Raw genomic sequence first — 19,958 nt, forward strand, 5'->3', positions numbered from 1 at the left:
CACGTCGAAATCCCAATCACGGCTGCACCTCAAGCCGGGCCGCGTCCATGTATTGCTGTTGACGGTGCCGCAGCGCCGCTATACTGCTATGAAGCGCCGCATCCACAGCCGCGCCGCCGCTGGGCGCCATAAAGCCGCTGGTGCCACCGCCAGCACGCTGAACCTCGTCACCGCCTTCCTCCACCATCTGCGAACCCGACCGACGCTCCAGCGGCGACGGCTGCTGCTGTTGTTGCCCCTGGGACGCTGCCGCCGCCGCCGCCGCTGCCATACCACCGGCGCTGCCGCCGGTGCCCGTCAGAATGACAACTTGTGGCGTCGGCGACTGCATGTACGACGGCGCTGTGATGGGCCTTGTGCCCGGCGAGAAGCCGGCGCCGGCGCCGGTGCCCCCACCGGAAGATCCGGGGATGGCGAAGGGTCTGAGCAGTTGCCTGTGGTCTCGGAACGGGCTGCTGGAGCGGCCGCCGCCACCGCCGCCGCCGCCGCTGCCGCCGCCCTGACTGAGGTACAGCACCTCCGACATGCGACTCGCGTGCTGAGCCTCCGCTGCCTTGAACTGTACGACGAGGCGACGAGAACAGACACGACAAGCACAAGGGCATGACGAGGGGCCGGCTTAGCAGGCAGTGCTTGCCGATGCCTCCAAAACCGCCCTGGCCTAACTCCCCACACCCTTCTTCCTCCTCTTTTTCCTCGTTCCGGTCCCCAGATACAGGCGGCCTGCACCACACCAGTACCACCGCTGACAGCCTTCCTTCATCCCAACACATCGTCTACGTCGTAAAATTCCATTTGCTCCGTACACCGTACCTTGAGTTCCGCCACCTCGTCTGTGAGCTGCGCCACCGCCGCCTGCGCCCCGCGGGCCTTACGTTTCATCTTTCGCAGCTCAGCCTCGTGTCGCACAGTCAGCTCCTTGACAGCCGCCTGGTGGCGGTGGCGGTGGAGGAGGAGGAGGAGGAGGAGGAGGAGGAAGAGGAGGAGGAGGAAGAGGAGGAAGAGGAGGAGGAAGAGGAGGAGGAAGAGGAGGAGGTGACGCGCGGATAACAAACAATAATCCCAAGTCCAGAGGGCAGATCAACAACGGCAGTCGTAGATTATACATCCCCCCCCAATGCACACGATGATAGGTAGGGTACCCGCGGGACAGGTGTAAATGGTATAAACGCTGTAAATGGTGGTTTCGGAGCAGGTCTGTCTTGACTGGATGGCGGAAAATAGTTACCACAGGAGAAGGGACACCCCCGGGGGGGGAGCAACTGGAGGTCAGGGGGAAACGAACGAGGGGTGGCTGCCACATACATACACACACACGCACACACAAGCACGCGCACACGCACACACACACACACACACACGCACACTGCCTGAGCTCTTATTACCTCAAATGTCCTCACCTCTGCAACCGCTTCCACACGGACTAACTGCACTCTGATTACTCCTAGGCTCCGAAACCCGGCCACCTATCCAACCGCCTAACCGCCTACCTGGTAGCGCTTGGCGAGTGCCGCCTTCTCCAACGCCCAAGCTGACCTGTCCACGACGGTACGGGTGGTTCTGGAGGAACTTAGAAAACGCCAACAAGATTATCTGGCGTTGTTATGTATTTGGTCTGATGATGGCGTAGACGGTAGGGAGGCAATAGATAGGTCAAGATAGCTGGAAAGCTGGCACAAAACACACACACGCAAGCACTCTCTCACACACACACACACACGCAAGCACTCTCTCACACACACACACACACACACACACAAGCACGCGCACACACACAAGCACGCACACACGTGCGTGTGATTGGACAAAGCACACAGGGGCTACACAGAACGCAGGGCGACGCGCACATGCTAAGGATCAGCTTTATCGGACGACCCATGGGTCATACATACGAGACCTGTGATGACTCGGGGACGATCCCCCTTTCCACTCCAAACGTCCTGTACCCCCCACCCCGTTTCCCCTCTCTCCCCCTCCCCCCCGCGACCCCCTTGACAGCGTAATTCGAGCCTGCCGTACCGCGCCGCGTCCGCCGCTCGTGCCGCTGCCGCCCTCTCCTCATCCGCTTCCCGCCGTACAGACTCTACCTCAGCAGCCAGGGCATCCCGACCGGCTCGCACCTGTAGGGATTGGTGGTTGGGATGGCAACAAGGAAAACAAACGGAAGTTTGGGAGGATCAAAAAAGGAAAGAGCGACAATGACCCTGATAGGATTCAGTTTTTTTTAGCGTTGATCAGTCATCAATGTTTTGAGATCGCGAAACCAGTGTTGCGACTTCCGAGGCGGCATGGGCGGGCAGGTGTGGGAGAGAGGATAAGCAGCATTACGATGGACATCCCTGTGCTTAACTTTGGTTACCCTAACTTCGGCATCGTTACACCCAACTAGTGTCCCGTGGTCTCACCGCACTCCTAGGTCTGGCCAACACATATAAGCACACGCACACATACAGACAGACGCACACACGCACACATACAGACAGACGCACACACGCACACATACAGACACACGCACCTGCACTGTGCTTTCCTCCGCTACTCTGATTCGCTGCTCCAGCTCCGCTCGGCGCTCTGAGAGCTGCTGGACCACCATTTGGGAGCGAACCAGCTCCGCCTGGGAGGGGAGGGGACGGGAGGGGAGCATCACATGATTAAGATGGTGATGATAAAGATGGTGATGATGATGATGATGATGATGATGATAAAGATGGTGATGATAAAGATGGTGATGATGATGGTGATGATGATGATGATGATGATGATGATGATGATGATGATGATGGTGATGGTGATGATGATGATGATGATGGAGATGCAAGAAATTGCCAACACGTCCAGAGCCGCGAGCTGGACTCTAAAGCGTATGGGGGGGGTAGGACCGGTGCAGTCGTGGCGGGGTGCTGAGCTAGGGTGGCCGGGGGTGAGGTGGTGCGGGGAAATCACGTGCAAGGAAACCATGGGATGGGGGTTGTGGTCGAGAAGGTGTAAGGGTTGTGTAAGGCGAGGGGAAGTCATGTACAGGAAGAAAAGGGTGGTTGACTGCACAGGTGCAAAGCATACCAGTACTGCCAGGTTGCTACAAGGGGGAGAGACGCATTCTGTTAAGGGAGGGGGGGAAGGAGGAGGGGAAGGAGGAGGGGAAGGAGGAGGGGAAGGAGGAGGGGAAGGAGGAGGGGAAGGAGGAGGGGAAGGAGGAGGGGAAGGAGGAGGGGAAGGAGGAGGGGAAGGAGGAGGGGAAGGAGGAGGTGATCACCATCCAACCCCGCGAAACCAGACCCAACCCCGACGCCAGCGAATGGGGGGGGCAGAGCACGTGCGGGGCCTTACGCGTGCTCTCATGACGCCCTGAAACACACGCACACACGCGCTCCCGCAGGTCCGTTCTCCCCCCAACCCGCCATCCCCGGCGGGATGCTCCTCCTCCGCTCGTATACCTTGGTCTCCGCATGCTCGCTCCGCAGCGCCTCCGCCGCGGCCCCCCCCTCCGCCAGCTGCTTGCCCAGCCCCTCCGCCCTCAGCGCTTCCGCCGCCGCCTCCCTGGCCGCCGTGTCCGCCTGGGCCTGGGCCTGGCGCATGGCGGTCTCGGCCTCACGGAGCCGCTCTGAGGGGGAGGGCGAGGGGGTGAGGGAAGCGAGGGGGTGAGGGAAGCGGGGGGGTGAGGGAAAGGGTTGGGGAAATCATACGTAGCGAAACAAATGCCGACGTCGTCCAAAGTAAAGGGAGGGTGGGCAGTGTTTTGGCCGGGTGTGTCAGGCGGGATATAATGGGTTTCGGAGGCGGACTGCATGGTGCCGTGCTGCCTGGTACGGAAGTCCAGTCCAGGTCAGCAAGGATGGCTTTTTTACGAGGGAGTTGGGGGTTGGGCCTGACATGGAAAAGGTGGAAAGTGATTTTTCGAGTGGTGAAATGTACACGACTCTGACATGTCACAGGCGGGGGAGGAAAACACGGGAGCGGGCCCCCCATCTCACCCCCTCACCCCCATCCCAATCCAACTCACCCTCCAGCATCCGCTGCTGCGCCGCGGCCCTCTCCGCGACATCCGCCTTCTGGTCCAGCAGCTCCCTGGCCCGCTCCGCACCCGCCCGCTTCTCCTCCGCCACACGCGACTCCCACGTCACCAACATCTTGGTGAGCTCGTCCTGCGAACGGAAATCGGGTTGGAAGTGGCGTAGGGTGGGATAGGGTAGGGTAGGGTAGGCGCGTAGGTAGGGGCTTGGGGGCAGGTATTGATATCTTGATGTGCCTGGGAAGGAAAGGTGTACAGATTCGAAACAATTGCACAGCTTGTCGGGGGGCCGGGGGGAAATGACGTGTCAAGCCACGGAAAACACATGTCAACTTGTTGAGGAGCGGGGGGAGGACGAGGGGGCGAGGGAAAAGGGAAGGTCCAGGGACGGAGGGACCAAGGGTTGGGACCCAGCCACCACCATTACCAATCGCCGTTTCGTACAAAGGGATGACTCATGAGCTTTGGTGCATGTTTCCCTGTTTCCTGTCTCCCCCACCCTCCATCCCCGACCCCTACGAGAGGTTGATTCCCCCCGCCGCGTGTATCTTATGATGTAACACCCGCCCGCCCTCCACACTCTCCCTCCCCGTCCTCCTCCTCCTCCCCTGCCTGATGTGTCAGCTTCATTTCCGCCAACAGCCCCTCCTTGCGGGTGACCTCCCCCGCCATAACCGTCAACCGCTCCTCCAGCTTCCGTACGACTTCCTCGTGGTCCGCCATCAACGCCGCCTTCTCCCCCGCCGCCAGTCGTACACTACTGTCCAGCTGGGATTGAAGCTGAGTTTGGGCGCTCTGGGGGTTGTTGTGCCGTACAGTACGCAGGATGAGGACAGGACAGGAGTCGGGAAGAAAGACGGTGAAAACACAAACGACGTTTTCTTTGGGGGGTTTTCGCTGGATCAGCAGCCCTGGGAAAAATGATGGAAAGGAGGCAGGAAAGTGGGCGTATAAGAGGGATCAGCTCCCCTGGCATCTCCCAACTGAGTACTCTTTGCCTGGTGTTACAGGGCGGGTAAGCAAAGCGGTGGAAAAACAAGATCTGCGGAAACATGTACGCGGGAAACCCCCAAGGTGACCTCGGTGCGTTGAATACCCGTACATTCGTACATCACCTCGTGGACACCAACGAACAGGACATCCGCAACGGACGGCGCATGGTCCGGGAAGTGATGGAGATGGAGAGGAGGGCCGTAGGGTCACCGGAAAAACGGCACGCAGACTTCCGCATCAAACATACAGACGTACACACAGATAGACGAACATACAGACAGACGTACAGAGAGAATAGAACGGTTCTAGATAAACTCCGTGTTCTTCACCTGCAAACGCATGTTTGTTGCGAACAGGTCCTCCGCCGCCCTCTGGCTGTCCGCTAGCTCCTGAACCAGGTGCCGGTTCTTGCGGTTGACACTCTCCACGAACGACATCAGCTGGGCGGTCTCCTCCTGCAAACCGGGACGGGGCGGGGTAAGGAGGGGAAGTAGGGAGGCGGGGTAAGGAGGGGAAGTAGGGAGGCGGGGTAAGGAGGGGAAGTAGGGAGGCGGGGTAAGGAGGGGAAGTAGGCGGGGAAGTAGGGAGGCGGGGTAAGGAGGGGGAGTAGGGAGGCGGGGTAAGGAGGGGAAGTAGGAGGGGAAGTAGGGAGGCGGGGTAAGGAGGGGGCAATAGATGCAATATAAGGGAGGAGGGAGGAAGGGGAGGTAAGGGGAGGACGAGGGGGAGGAAATCTCTGCAAAGCCAGGAAAGCCACTGCGGGCGGGAAATCGCCACATGCGGAGGTAAGGAGCGGATAGGGATAGGATCGGGGCTGCTGATGTCCCAAGCCAACATTAATCAAGGTTCATTTTCACTGGAGATGGGAAACCAGAAGTAAAGCCCGGGGGTGGGAGGGGGAAGGACGAACCACGAACGAAGTGGGAGGGGGGAAGAGCGAGTGGAAGGCGGGGCAAGGGAAATTTATCCTATGGTGCAGAAGCCAAAGAGACAACTGCTGCGCGCCACACGCCTTCCCCCTTACCCAACCCGACCCACACGTCTCTCTCTCTTTTCCCCCACCCCAGGGCCTTCACAACCCTATGCACACACATCTCCACACACATTACATACATACATACATACATACATACATACATACATACATACACACACCTCCGCGGCCTTGACCTTCTTCTCCGCCTGCACCGCCGCCGCCTCGCGCTCCACCACCGCCCGCTCCTTGGCACGACGAATCTGGGGGCCCGGTGGTGTAATGGCGGTGATGATGGTTATGAGTATGGTAATGATAGTCCTAGCCATTGTTGTCAGTGGGATGTCGATATTGGCGAATGTGAATTGGTAATGGCGGCGGCGACGGTGGTGTAATGGTGGCGTTGCTGGTGCCGATGTGGGTTGTGTGGAGCGATGATGTGTGGCGGAATCTAAGACGGCCACTCTGCACCCCTCTCCCACCTCCCCCCCCTCCCCCCCCCCCTCACCTCACCTCTCCCACCTCCTCCCACCTCCCCCCACGACCCCCCACCTCCCCACCTCCCCCCACCACCCCCCACCTCCCCACCACCCCCCACCTCCCACCCACCTCCCCCACCTCTCCCACCTCCCCCCACCTCCCCCCACCTCCTCCAGCTCCTGCTTCATCTGGCTAGCCGAGTACTTGGCCGCCTCCAGGTCTCGATGAAGGGAGCGAACTGAGCCTTCCGTAGAAGCCAGCTTGGCTGCAGGTAGTCACGTACATACATACATACATACACGCAAGGAAGGAGGGAAAAGATGGCGTGCGGGAAGATTTGGGAGGGTTACGTGTGAGGTGTGGGGGTTGGGGGGGAACTTGTGGAACTACTAGACACCTGCAGAGGGGGGTTTACTTAGCAGTTGTACGACATCAACCGACACCGAACCCCCTTACCCGCCCTTCCCCTTCCTCCCGCACGGCATGCCGCTTTATGTCGTACATGTTTTGCGCCAGTGTCGTTCCTTCTCATTCCGCTCCTCACCTCCTCGCCTACCCACCTCCCTCCCTGCCTCCTTTCCTCGCTTCCCTCCCCGTTCTCCCGACCTCCGGCAGCTCTTGCAGAGGACTGCGATCCTTTCCTCCCCGAGTCCCTGCACCCTTCCGTGCACCTCGCCCTGCCCCGCCCTACCAAGAAGAAGAAGAACAAGAAGGGGAAGCACCTGCACTGTCTTCCCCCCTCTCTCTCTCCCTCCTCTCTCCCTCCATCACAGTCGTAATCCTTTTCCCCACATGCCCCTCCCCTTCGCTACTCCTAGAGGCATGAGGGGGGCTTTCGCGTCCTAGTGGAGGTGTTCCGGACTTCTTTGTGTTCGCTGGGGGCCTTCCATGATCCCCCTTCCCTTTGTCCATCCCGCATCCATTCCGTCCTTTATGCCCCCACCCTCCATCCGCTGGCCGCATGTCCCCTCGCCCTCGCCCTCCTTTCCTATGCCTCCCTGCATTCACCCCCTCACCCTCCATCCCACTGCCCCCTCACCCCGCCCCCTACCCCTGCCCCCTCACCCTGCAGCGCCATCAGCTGCGCCGTCTTGTCTCTGATCTCCCGGGCAAGCGCGCTGTGCTCCAGCCTGGTGGCTTCCTGGTCCCCAACCGTACGGACCTCCAAACTGCGGTACGAGTTCTGGAGCTCCTCGTAGTCACGACGGGCCTTGAGGTAGGCCGCGTGGGAGGATTCGGCTTCCTACGGGGTTTAAGAAGGTGTGAGGGTGTGAGTGTGTTTAAGAAGGTGTGAGGGTGTGAGGGTGTTTAAGAAGGTGTGAGGGTGTGAGGGTGTTTAAGAAGGTGTGAGGGATGGCAGGATGAGGGTGATGCGTGTGTGTGAGGTTTTGTAAGGGTTTGTAATCATATAGTGCTGTATTGTGGTGTGGTGACTGGTGCGGTGCAGCGCTTCAACTCTGCCTGCCGCCGCAAGTGGGCCCCGCCTCCTCCCCCCCTTTTCCCCCCTCCCTCCCTTCTCACTCCTCACTCCCGCGTTTCCACGATAGCTACAGCCACCGCCACCACCCGGCAGATAGGAGGTTTCCGCCCACCCACCCACCCACCCGGCTCAAGTTCTCGCATTTTGTGCGGTAGGAGGCCTCCAGCTCCTCCAGAAGCTTGGCCTTCAGCACGTCCAGATCCCTGCGAGGGGAGGGGGGGCCCGAAGGGCCGGAGGGGGGAGATCCACGAGAAAGCGGGAAAACTAACTAAGTACTGAGGTCGCCCTTGGTTGGGGAGCAGAGGGAAGGGCGGCTCCCTCAGGAGTAGGTAGGGTGGGAAGTGACCCAGATGGGGGAAGGGCGGAACAAGGCAGTCCAGATACGCGTGACCCAGATCGGAAAATGTGGGGAAAGAAGGGGTTGAGGGTAATTATTGGTATTGCTGGGCGAGAAGCATAGGCTTGCTGGGTGAAGAGAACTGCCGGCGGCCAACGTCAGGACCGGGGACATAAAACTATAACTATAACTCCATGGCCCCCCCCCGGCTTTTACGGACACACCCGCACTTGTGTGCGGAACTTGTAAGTTGTAACTTGTATAACTATAACTATACGATGTCACATAGGGTGCATTGGAGAAGAGACAGGAAAAAAGTTAGGGATTAGGGATTAGGGGCACTATGGCCGACACGGTGTGCTGAGGTGCGGCACGAACGGCGGCCGCAACTCTTCCCTGGTTCAACCAAGCGGTATTTGGGTAGCGCCTGGAACGCAGAAGGACGGCAGAAGCCGATGTTGCTTGTAATTTATAAATTGTCGTGGTTGCGCTGGTGCAAGCGTAAGGTGAGGGAGGCCATGGAAAAGCGCAGTTTGCGAGGGGAAGGGTTTGTTCCCGCCGCCACCTGACCGGCCCGCAACAGCAGCAACCGAGCCCTTGGGGTTGCGGTACAAGGCTCGGCTGCTGTGTGAAGCCTGTGACAGCAATAATGGGGCCGTGGGCCCTTATGTAACTAGTAGCCGCACCTGGGTCCGAGAATTTGCGCCTTCGCAGCTTCCAAATGCCGCTGCTTCTCCTCGAGCTCCACCCGCCATGATTCACAGAGCGACTGGTATTGTTTCTCCACATTATTCTGTAACACACATCAGGCTCGGAGCCGCATGTTACCGAAATAGAAGCTTGCTCGTCAACTTGCTCGGTTGCAATGTCTTACCCGCTCCTCGTACAAAGCAGCATAACGCCCCTGTAGGTTCTTGTATGATTCGCTAAGCTGTAGATGCAATAATTTTAGCTGCGATATGAACGAAACACAGCGGTCAGGAGAGTCCTTAATGCCATGTCCCAAAGTGCTCCTTACGTTCTCAAAATTCCGCTTGAGGTCTACATTTTCGGCTTTGAGCTGTGTAAGGATAGCCACAGTCTGAGCAGCTGCATCCTGTGACAGATAGGACGTCGTCATCAGCCATTTGACCAGCGTTCCACTGCGCAACTCCTTCGCACCTCAGAGCCGTAGTCACTAAGAACGCTTTCACTCATATCATTATAGCGTATGAGAAGTTGCAATCACGTATGATCAGCTAAGCAAGCGGCAGTAGCTGCTATTGCCTGTACACAAAAGCCAGGGACCGAAACAGCGAAGTAATGGATGCCTTTGTTCACAGGCGTTACCAGCTGCGCCTGCCAGGGGATTCCGTTGTGTACCGCTCTTGGGTACTCGTCCACTCTGTGTACGGGAGCTTGTCATTTTGCGCTAGCTGTTCCATGCTACCTGGAAGGGAATGACAAGCTTAGCTCTGTGTAACCTTGTTGGAAGGAGATGCTGGAGTCATAGGATTGTCGATAACCGCAGGTTGTGTGTGGTGTCGGGCCTCGGCAACCGCGGCAAGAGCTGTTGCTGCAGCTTGCACGAATAGCAGCAACTAACAGTGAACAACCTTCCGTACTCATCAAACGCTAGATCATCATGAGCACCTCCAGTAATCCTATCGGGACGCTCGGCGCCAGCGGCATCTCGACTGCGCGCTTGGGTTACGGATGTATGAGCCTCAGCGGAAATCTGTATGCTGGAGCCCCTCCAGAAGAAGACGCCATTGCCCTGCTGCGCCGGGCGTACGACCTGGGCGTGCGTTTGTTTAATACGTCCGGTGCGTCCTCCCGCTCCCCGGCGACCTGGGTCTTCTTTTCATCGCCCCATAGTATCACACCGCATAGTGCAGACTTTCCATATTGAAGACGCATCGGAAGGTTTTCATGGGCATATTAAGTATCCAGACCTCACACCCCGCCGTACTCGTCTTAAGCGCGCCCACCTTCTCATGCGCTCAGGGCATGGTAAAAGGTGCACACAAACACCCCCATGACAGCAACGCCTATTCCGGGCCGCACTGCCGAACATGGATGGAAAGTGTGTCATTTGGGTGCACAACACTCATGCACCGATACCAAAATCTTGTTCAGCGCGTCTGCCCTTCATCCACACCTCTCCCATTTACTCCTCCTGTACAACTGCCCTACCTCCCAACACAGATCTGTACGGTCCGTACACGAACGAGGAGCTGCTTGCCAAGGCACTGCCCCTGGACCTCTACCCGGACGCCATCATCGCCACCAAGTGGGGCGCCATGTTCGTCCCAGGCCGCGGGATCACGCAGGACAACAGCCGTGGTAACTGCCGCAGGCAAGATCTCTCCCTGGATCCATGGATCAGCAGTCGGGCCTTATGGCTGTCATGACCTCCCGTGACAGGGGGATTGGTCAGGGGCAAGGCCGTTTGCCCTCTTAAGCTCAGCGCAGCTCAGCTAAGAGTCAGCGCGGCGCAGCGCAGTGTGCATTTAGCTCAGTACGCTTCTCAACACTTTGTTCTGAGTACCTATTGCGGTTTCTTCAGCTTGGCCCATCCACCTGAACGCTGAAGATGGCACCGCTCGGCGCTTCCCCCATCCACCCGGTCAACCGCCCATCTGCACGCCCCCAAGGACTCACCTCTGGACCTACCGCTGGTCTAAACTGGTTGTTGTTGCCTGCTTCATACCCCGCTACACCCACCATCCATTCGCATCCGCGCCACTCGTGCCTACCCTACCCTACCTGAAACCCATCTGCATGCCCTCGGACTAAATTGCACAAGCATGTTATAGGTGTTGCGAGGGCGCCCTGAAGCGGCTGCAGCGGCCCTCCCTGGACATCTTCACCTACCGGGGACCTCCTGACCCCTCCAAGGGGGTGAGCATCGCGGAGACCATGGAGGAGTGCAAGGTATGTAGGTAGGCAGGCAGGGAGAATGCGGGGTGGATGGATGGGTGGATGGATGGGTGATTAGGTGGCCCGTGGTGAGGTGAATGGGCGAAGAAAATTGAATTGGTGGGTAGCTTTCTGGCTGGAAGGCGTGGCATGGGACTGATGGATGGATGGATGGATGGATGGATGGATGACGGAAAGTTTACGGATTATGGTGGACGGTGTTTTTGTGCATTTCCTCCTCCCATCCGCCTCTTAACCCGCCCCACCACACCATGCTCCACTTTGTTGGCCCCTCACCCCCTCCCTTTCTCCCGCTCTCTCTCCCCCCTTCTCTCTCCCTGATCTCCTTCCTCTCCTGCCGTCGGCTGTTGACCCTTTTCTTCTGGGTATGTATGTCATATGCCCCTCCCCCCCCTCCCCCTCTCCCCCCCTGCCTCGCTGCCTGCCACCCCTCAGCTACTCCTAGCGGAGGGCAAGATCCGCGGTGTGGGGCTGTCCGAGGTGTCCGCGGAGCAGATTCGTGAGGCGGCTGCGGTGGTGCCTATCTCGGTGGTGGAGCAGGAGTGGTCGCTGTTCACACGGGATGCCGAGGTGCGGGCTGGGGACAATGCCATACCATGGCTGGGTGCGGAGGGCCGGTCGGGTATTATTCCACGGACAGAGGATGATGCAAGCGGAGGTACAGGCTCTTCATCTGACGTTCCCAAGAAAGGAATAAAGGAGCATAGCATGGGAACGACGGCAGACCGGCGTGTTTCGGAGTCCCTTGGAGCAGATCGAATAGGGTCAATCCGGCTCAGGGGTGACACCCGAACGCTATCAGAGAGCAGGTATGCGGCGAGTGACCCCTGGTACCGGGGGGACAGTCGGTTCCGGGTACAAAGAGGTGCCGTGGCGCGCTCTCGTGCTTCTAAATGCTCGGGCATCAGGACGGAGCTCCGTTTTCACAGCTCCCCCCGCCACCGGCACTTCCCTGGGTTTATAGCATTGGAATTTGGAATCCAGAGGGAGGGACGAGGATCAACCGACCCGTGGGTCATCGACTGGTCGACCGACCGACCTGCCGAGACCAAGTTGTTGTGAGGTCTCGACACAGGCAAGCCATCGACCAACCGACCCGTGGGTCACTGTATCACACACTGCAGGAGGAGATCATCCCCACCTGTCGCGAGCTGGGCATCAGTATTCTGGCTTATAGCCCTCTGGGTGAGCGGGTCGAGCGGGTTTTAGGTGGTGGCGGCGCTGGTATTACCTGTCGTGAACAGTGGTCTTCAGGTACTGTTGTTATTTTATTGACCTGTCGTCACCAATGAAAACATTGTTACAGCATCACCATCGCCATTATCATTCTGGATTCTTCGTGGTGGTTGTGGGGCCCCCCACAGGACGAGGTATCCTGACGGGCGCTCTTCGAAGCGTGGAGCAGTTGCAGGAGTCCGATTTCAGGTGGGTGTGGTAGCGATGCCCTAGGCCCCGCCTGCGCGGCTTTTGCATATTTGCATGTTTGCATATTTGGTGTTAGATCTTAATGTTCATGATGTTGCAGCGGGGGCCCACCTTGGTCTTGGTCTTGGGTCCCACTGCCTTCCGTACAACGTACGTGCAACTGCCACGGTTGTAAAGATCCATCCGGCCCATCTGCCATCCCATACTCCACTTCCAAGTACGCAGTACGGCTTGTCCAGCTTCCGCGTAGAGGCGGACTCGGCCGCAGCTCCGCAAGCTGATCATCTCCCTGTTGCGTCCTACCTATGACCGTAGGCATTACATGTTGTCGTACAGGCCGTACAGGCCAGCAGTGCGCGTGTTCCACAATAGCGGATACTTCCGTCAAGGGGCAGAGACATATGAACTTATGTGTGGCCGCTGTCCTGCGCAGGCGCAAAGCCAACCCGCGGTTCGACAATTTGGACAAGGTGTGTGCGCGCTCGCTCGCTCGTCCTTCGTGCGCGCGATGTCGTGTGTTGGGAGTTGCCGCGAGTAAGGAGAGGAGGCAGTTCGCCATGTTCGCCAGCTTAACAACCTTTCTGTGGTGGTGATGGTGCTGGCGCTGGTGTTCAACCGCCTTGCCTTCCTATAAAACTCCGTACCCCCTGCCGCTGTCCCGGTGCTATGCGGATGTGCTGATGGTTGTGGTTGTTGCTGTTGTTGTTTGCTCCTGCTGTTGCTGTTGCTGGTGTTTCAGAACCTAGTGCTGGTTGACCGGCTATCGGAGCTGGCTCAACGCAAGGGGGGTTGCACTCCGGGACAGTTGGCGCTGGCGTGGGTGCTGGCTCGCGGTCCGGACGTATTTCCCATTCCGGGAACCCGCAGCATTAAGAACCTAGAGGTGAGGCGGGGTGGAGGACGCGGAAGAGGAGGGGGAGGAGGAGGGGTTTGGGAAAAGGCACGATGCAAGGACTGGCTGTAGGGACTTTCGGCGGTGCCGTACCCTGCATGAGATCTATCCTGCGTCACACACAGCTGCTGCTACTGCCGCCTGCCGCCTGCCGCCTGCCTGTCCAGCAAGTATGTCTGTCCGCTCTTTTCCTGGTCTCAGTTACAGTACTCTCCATAGCGCCTCTCCGCCCTTTTCCTGGGGCTTTTTTTCACACACACACCCTGCCACGTGATGGCTCCGATATACTCCGATATACTCTGATATATACTGATATATATACTGATATATATACTGATATATATACTGATATATATACAGGCGGCTGGCAGAGGTTAAGGCCTGACTTCTGCTCCCAGTCGACCCAGTCGACCCGGGTTCAAATCCGCCTGCCGGCTCCTCGGGTGTTTGAGGAGTGATGAAATGGGAGGTGGCCCCCCATCTTATGGACGGTGTAGGACGTGATAATATCAACTTGCGAGCTGACCAGGAACTAAGTTGATGCGCCGTTGATCCGCTAGATTTGGTTGGATGCTGGTGGTGAGTTGCCGAACCCAACGAATACATTCTGAAGTCGGATGGGGTGACGGATTAGGGTGCCCCTCTAGCAGGGGAGAGCAGGGACTGCCCCGGGAAAGGGGGCCGCTGGCGAAGTTAACCACCCTGTAACAACATACATACTGATATATATACTGATATATATCCCTTCAACCCATTTCCGTACTTTCCTTTCAGGAGAACCTGGGTAGCTGCGCCCTGGCAGCTGCCCTCAGCCAGGAGGAGCTCCAGGAACTGGAGATCGCAGTCCCGGCGGAGCAGGTCGTGGGAGACCGGTACCCGCACATGTCCATTACTTTTCACGGAGCAAAGAAGGCGGCGCACTCGGCAACATAACGCTAGGGGTATTGCTTAATATGACAGAAGGGGTGTGAGACGCCGGCAGCTGGCGTTTGCAACCATATGGAGCAATGGTGGGGGGAAATGTGGAAAGGCGAAACGTTAACGTGCCGGGGACTTGGGTCCCGTCAGGTTTGTGCCTTGTAAGACAGCTCCTTCATGATAACATGTTCACTGTTTGAGCTCGCACGGTCCAGTGGTGGGTTGTAGGCTGATGTGGTTTTGTCACCATGTCAGGGGACAAACGGTCGCTCGCTCTGGAAGGTGAGGTTGGGTCAGGTAGTAGAGCTGGCAGAAGGTGGGAAGCGGATGCGGGAAGGAGGGGGACAGCGGATAACATAATGCACCTAGCTGCGCTTTGTGGATTCTCCTCACAGAAGATTTTGCGAATATTCGGTACAAAGCTTGATATGCGTAAGTCCTCCGCTGTGCGCTGTCCGCTGCTCTTCGCCGCGAGAAGAACGACCTCGTGCCCGTTGCAACCACAAACGGAAGTTGGCATGCGGAAGGGGTTGCGTCCCAGCCTTGTAGTCATAGCTTCAAATCTTATGATAAGCCATGATGGCACGTTGTGGTCCAAATAGGACCAATAAAGGCACACTGAATTTCATTAGCTCATGAGATCAACGGATTACCTACAGATTAAAATAAATTGAACCCGAAGTGCATCGGCGTTTTCTCGTTGCTGAGGATGCATGCTAGAAAGCAACAAGGCATCGTATTGATGATGTTTGACTAAGCAGCGTCCGTAAGCAGCTATGAACCCAATCGGCTAGTAGTTGTTCTCATCTACGCGGCTTAATTTAGCAATACAAACTCCTGTTGCATTAAAGCGAATTTCCAGTATCCGAATAATGACCGATGTTGATTTTGGCGGCGTTCATCCGCCTTCGACTACACTTCTCGACGTTACGACCCAAATTTGGCCATATCTGGATACCTACGATAGGCTAACTATTCGCCTGAGCTGTCGGGAGGGCCTTCGTACCCATGATTGCCTCTTGATGACGGTCAGCGTACATGATTTATGGGGCCGGGTGCTGCCAGGCGCGCCCCAGGATATCGCAAAGACGTTACGCAGGGTGATGAAGCGTGGCTGTGCTCCTGGCGAGCTGGTGTTGCGCCTACGTGGTTGCTCTACGACAGCACGCGAAGCTAGAGGGTGAGGACCGTAGGGGAAATACCGGGCTATAGGGTGAGTACCGTATGTTTCAGCCCATGGCCTGTGTAGCCTGATATTATGCACGCATTCGAATTGGTTGCGGGTGCAGGCTTGCTGTGCTTAGCGCCTTTGCGGCTAGAACATGCGCGTCTGTGACGCGGCAGGGCACCCATGGCGTCGGCAACAGCAGCAGCAGCAACGACGCTGGCGTTGGCGGAGTCGGCATCAAAATCAGAACCAGAACTGACAACGACTGCAGGGACTGTAGTAGTGGTGCTTGGGGCAGTTGTAGCAGTGACAGCTGCGGTCGGAACAGCGCTCCAACCAGTCTTGGAACCAGCGCCAACAGTAGCAGTATCAATAGCGATAGCAGCACCAACAGTGATAGTAGTAATATAAGTAACAGGGGTTTAACGTCCCTTCGCCTTGAGGGGTTGCCTCTAATGCCATGGATTCTGCACGCACTAGCGGCAGCCAGCCAGGGCATCGTGCGCCTAAAGCTGTATGGCTACGGCTTAAGCGAGGATGACAGCGGCACCGTGGCCGCCTCTTCCGCCGCCTTCGCCACCAGGGTACGGCGCCCTGAGCATTGCCTGTCGCCGCCACCTCCTGCTACGGCGTCGGCGTTTGGGATCCTAAATGTCGACCATTCTTCCCCTTGTCAGAAAGGTTCTGGATTGTCCTTGCCGGGGACTATGCCAACAGTGGCGGCGGCGCCGTCGCCGCCGCAGCGCTGCACGGCAGCGCGACGGCGTCAGGAGGCTCCGTCAGCCGCAGGGCCATGTAATGCACGGGGCGCGCCGCCGCTGCTCCGGCTCTTGGCACACCAACTGCAGGAGCTAAAGCTGCAGGACTGCAGTATCCTCTCGGGGAACAGCCGCGGCGGTAGCACCGGTCCGGGTCCCTCTGGCCCCGGCAGCGGATCAGGGTTAGTGCCTGCGACAGCCGTGCCGGGACGTGGCGACGGGGGCGGCAACGGTGGATGTTGCACGATCTGCGGTGGCGCGTATGGCATTCCGCCGGCAGCCATGCCACTGTGCACTGCTCTGCGGAGCTGTACGGCGTTGCGGCACTTGGGGCTTCGCCACTCGGCCGCCGACGGTTGCCCCGTGCTACAGCTGCTGTTGCAACCCGGCGTCTGCTACTGCGGCGGCGGCAGTGGTCGAATACTCCCCCGTTGGACCACCTCCCGCATGTCCTCTTGCCTTCCAAGTGGCCCGACTGGATCACGGGCCGTAGGAGAAGACTCAGGCCAGCGCAGCAGGAGTGGCTGCGGCGCTACTGCCCCCGCGCTCGATAGAACGACGGCAACCACAGACCAGAGCCTCTCCGCGCCGCCGCCGCCGCCGCCGCCGGCCATCCTGGGGACCCTGACGCAGCTCCTTTCACTCAAGGTTCAGACCCCGCTGCCCGCGCCTGGCGGCCTGGACGCCCTGGCGGCGGCGCTGCGACAGCTGAGGGGCCTTACGAGGCTGGAGCTGGGCGCGCGGACTGCCGTGCCATCGGTGGCATCGCTGTTGCTGCGTGCGCAGCCACTGCAAGCGACTGGCGCGTCTCTGTCTCCGCAGCAGCCGCTGCTGAGTAATCTCCGTGATCTAAGCCTCGTGAGCGCGCAGGTGACGTCAGCAGTGGAGCTGGCGGCGCTGGCGGAGCTCCGCGAGCTGACGAGGCTGTCGTTGGGTTCGCTCAGCGTGGCGGTCCCGACGATAGCGGCTGCGGCGGCGGGGCCCTGCGAAGCCACCGGCTCAGGGTCAGGCGTGCAGGACTCCCCACGGTGCCGTACGTCACACCAAGGATCAGCCAGGGCCGCGGCGTCAGCCCTGCAGCTGCCGCTGCCTCCACGGCTTGGGGAGCTGAGCATTGCGGCGCCGTTGTCCCCTGCGACGCTGCTGGCGCTGCGTCAGCCGCCGTCGCTACAAACTTTGCGTCTCACAGGCTTTACGCTCGACATGAATGACGTAGAAGATCCTGGAGCTGACGGCGGCGGCGCCGATGATGATGGCAGCGCGCCGCTAGTGATGCGCACCTCCTCAGATCGCCAGTTGTCTGAAGCTCTCGCGGCGCTTCACGGCCGCTTCGCGTACCGCGATCTCGGCATCGAGCTGCACATTGGTTTCCTGGGGCCGGCAGCAGGGCGGCGGCGCTACCTGGCGGCGCCGGACGGCGCCTACCGACCCGTGGGTCATTGGACCTGGGCTTCGCGGCTTGTGCCGTTGGCACTACAGGGCTTAGAGCTGGCGGGGTTGGAGCTATCGGAGGGAGATGTGTCGGCCCTGGCGCGTCATCTGTGTACGCTGGAGGTACGGCAGGTTGGCGTGCTGAGGCAGGAAGGCTGGTTCCGGAGCGCGGCAAGGAAAGAAAAAGCGTCCGCGTTTGTGAGGAACTTTAGTTTAGGCAGCACATGTCACACGTACTTTATTTCGTGCTTTATTCATTCTTCACAATTTCACCCCCCTTTTAACGCATCTATCAATATGTAAAATAAATAATGAATAAAATACATGTATCGCAGTTCGCTGTCTGACGGGAAAGCCCATCAGCTAGCCAGCCAGCCGCGCTCCTCCCTCCCGGCTCCTACGTGTTCCTCCCTGTCTCCTCCCTGCTATAGGACCTCCGACTGGACTGCCGCTATCCGCTATACTCAGTCCGGCACCTGGCGGCCCTCAGACGGCTAAGAAGACTGATGCTCAACGCGTCATTTTGGCGGTCCCGGTCACAAGCCCAGGACAGGGATCGGGACAGGACAGCACAGCCGCCGCAGCACCAGGACCAGCAGCAGGCGGACGAGGGCGACCAGCTACCAGAGCAGGCAGCAGCAGTAGCAGTAGCAGTAGCAGCAGCAACGGTAGCAGCAGGAGGGCCGCTGAGCCACACAGCCGATGAGCCTGTGGGGACGCGACACGCGGGCGGCCAGAAAAGCGCAAGATCGGATGCCGAAGATGCCGCGGCGGCGCTCATTTTATTGTGCAGCGCGGCACCGGAGTGTCTGTACGACATAGCGCTGGCGTCGTATGGCGTCGCTTCGGCACGGTTTTGCGCTATGCAGGCCATGGTTTGGGCAGAGGGGAAGCTCCCCCGGGTCAGGTTTGGTGCCCTGAGGTTGTGGGTGGCACCTTGAGCGGGGCGCGCGGGGGGGGGGTCTGGGGCACGTGTGGGGTGCTGTGGCTGTGTGTCAAGGTGTGTATGTGTTTCAGTGGTCTGAGCTGCGGCACGAACTGGCGAGGATGACACACGTGTGTGTGCGCGTGTCACTGTATGTGGCTGGTGTGGGTTGGATATGCCCCCTCCTGGTTGCGAAACACGGAGGGGCGAGTGTGGACGAGGGGGAAGGCCGGGAGCGGATCCTGAAGGGGCCCACCCTGTCCTCCGCACTCCTTGCCCCGTGGGGAAAGGGCTGGGGAGAGAAGAGGGAGGGAGGGAGGTTTGTTGGGGTTCTAGAAGGTAGCTAGGGAGCAAGGATCGTACGACGTGTGATGATGTGTGAATGACGTAACAGACGTGGAGGTCTGCGTTGGTGAGCGAGTGCGGGAGGGAGGGTGCCTCTTGGGGTGCAAAGCGGGGAGAAGGGCGTCTCCGGGAGGGAGGAAAGAGCTAAATAAACACACACACACCTGGCGCGCGCTCTTCCTGTGCTATTGCTCCGCAGCGAAGAGACACCCTTCTGCTAAACAAATTGAAAAATAAAAAAACGTGCAGTCAACATGTTATGGAGTTAAGCAGTTAACGCTTTCAAGAACCGCGGAAAGCTGTAGAAGAAACAGTGACGAAATCGGCTCTTGTCGATGAATGAACACGGAACATGTTTTTGGGAAGAGTTTGAGCACACAAGATGTGCTTACAGACGTACATTACACGTCAGCAGTGTATTTGGCGCAATCGTGGCACAGGAGGTCGATTGAGTGGAGGGAGGAAGCAGCCAATAGTCCGAGTTTTGGTTTGGATGGCGTCGGGGGCTAGACCTGGCTATAGGCCAAACATACGACGGGAGACGTGAGTGGCGAAACATCTTCCGTATGGAACGGAAAGAACATAGATGGCTGGGCGGGGAGGTGTTTACGTAGGAGGTGCTTCATTTGGTAAACCACAGAGGTGAATAAGCAGGTGATAGATATATAGGCCTCTGGATGCCCAGCAATGTCAAGCGGGCGTGAGGTTGTGTCAGGCCCTGCTCAGCCAGCCCGCGCCAGGGGGGTGGTTGTTTCAGTCCGGAGGTGTTTCAGTCCCCTTGTACACGAGTCAGGCAGGCAGGCGAGTGGGCAAGGTGTCAAGGCGGGAGCTTGCCTGGTGGGGCTATAGCTCGCTGGTGGGGCAGCACCTCACCACAGGTCACCACTCCGTCAGGCACATTA

General features: G+C 58.7%; 3 protein-coding genes across 3 annotated transcripts; 2 read left to right on the forward strand and 1 right to left on the reverse strand.

Moving 5' to 3' along the window:
• Positions 1-16: 16 nt before the first annotated feature.
• On the reverse strand, positions 17-9,469 carry VOLCADRAFT_87880 (uncharacterized protein; the record flags this gene model as incomplete). The annotated part of the gene is made up of 19 exons (XM_002947678.1): positions 17-559; positions 814-930; positions 1,491-1,536; positions 2,088-2,120; positions 2,648-2,905; positions 3,061-3,098; positions 3,435-3,601; positions 4,001-4,142; positions 4,670-4,804; positions 5,332-5,457; positions 6,158-6,238; positions 6,623-6,720; positions 7,016-7,142; positions 7,495-7,698; positions 8,060-8,138; positions 8,959-9,065; positions 9,147-9,224; positions 9,291-9,368; positions 9,434-9,469. 19 exons carry the CDS (start codon positions 9,467-9,469, stop codon positions 17-19), a joined length of 2,493 nt encoding a protein of 830 aa, XP_002947724.1.
• A 265-nt stretch (positions 9,470-9,734) lies between these two features.
• VOLCADRAFT_87881 (uncharacterized protein) lies at positions 9,735-14,609 on the forward strand. Its single transcript, XM_002947544.1, has 9 exons — positions 9,735-10,077; positions 10,460-10,610; positions 11,071-11,188; positions 11,630-11,764; positions 12,319-12,379; positions 12,559-12,619; positions 13,053-13,089; positions 13,359-13,502; positions 14,286-14,609. The coding sequence occupies exons 1-9, from the start codon at positions 9,897-9,899 to the stop codon at positions 14,442-14,444; spliced, it is 1,047 nt and encodes a 348-aa protein (XP_002947590.1). The 5' UTR covers positions 9,735-9,896; the 3' UTR covers positions 14,445-14,609.
• Positions 14,610-16,052: 1,443 nt separating this feature from the next.
• Positions 16,053-18,089, forward strand: VOLCADRAFT_87882 (uncharacterized protein; the record flags this gene model as incomplete). Its single annotated transcript, XM_002947545.1, has 1 exon — positions 16,053-18,089. One exon carries the CDS (start codon positions 16,053-16,055, stop codon positions 18,087-18,089), a length of 2,037 nt encoding a protein of 678 aa, XP_002947591.1.
• Positions 18,090-19,958: the final 1,869 nt, after the last annotated feature.

Source organism: Volvox carteri (genome assembly GCF_000143455.1).
Source record: "Volvox carteri f. nagariensis unplaced genomic scaffold VOLCAscaffold_7, whole genome shotgun sequence".
Lineage (NCBI taxonomy): Eukaryota > Viridiplantae > Chlorophyta > Chlorophyceae > Chlamydomonadales > Volvocaceae > Volvox > Volvox carteri.

Coding starts and splice junctions, on each gene's coding strand:
- VOLCADRAFT_87881 (XM_002947544.1), top strand. CDS start 9,897: ATGAGCACCTCCAGTAATCCTATCGGGACGCTCGGCGCCAGCGGCATC. Junction 10,078..10,459: donor GCGTTTGTTTAATACGTCCG/GTGCGTCCTCCC, acceptor CTCCCAACACAG/ATCTGTACGGTCCGTACACG. Junction 13,503..14,285: donor GCAGCATTAAGAACCTAGAG/GTGAGGCGGGGT, acceptor CTTTCCTTTCAG/GAGAACCTGGGTAGCTGCGC.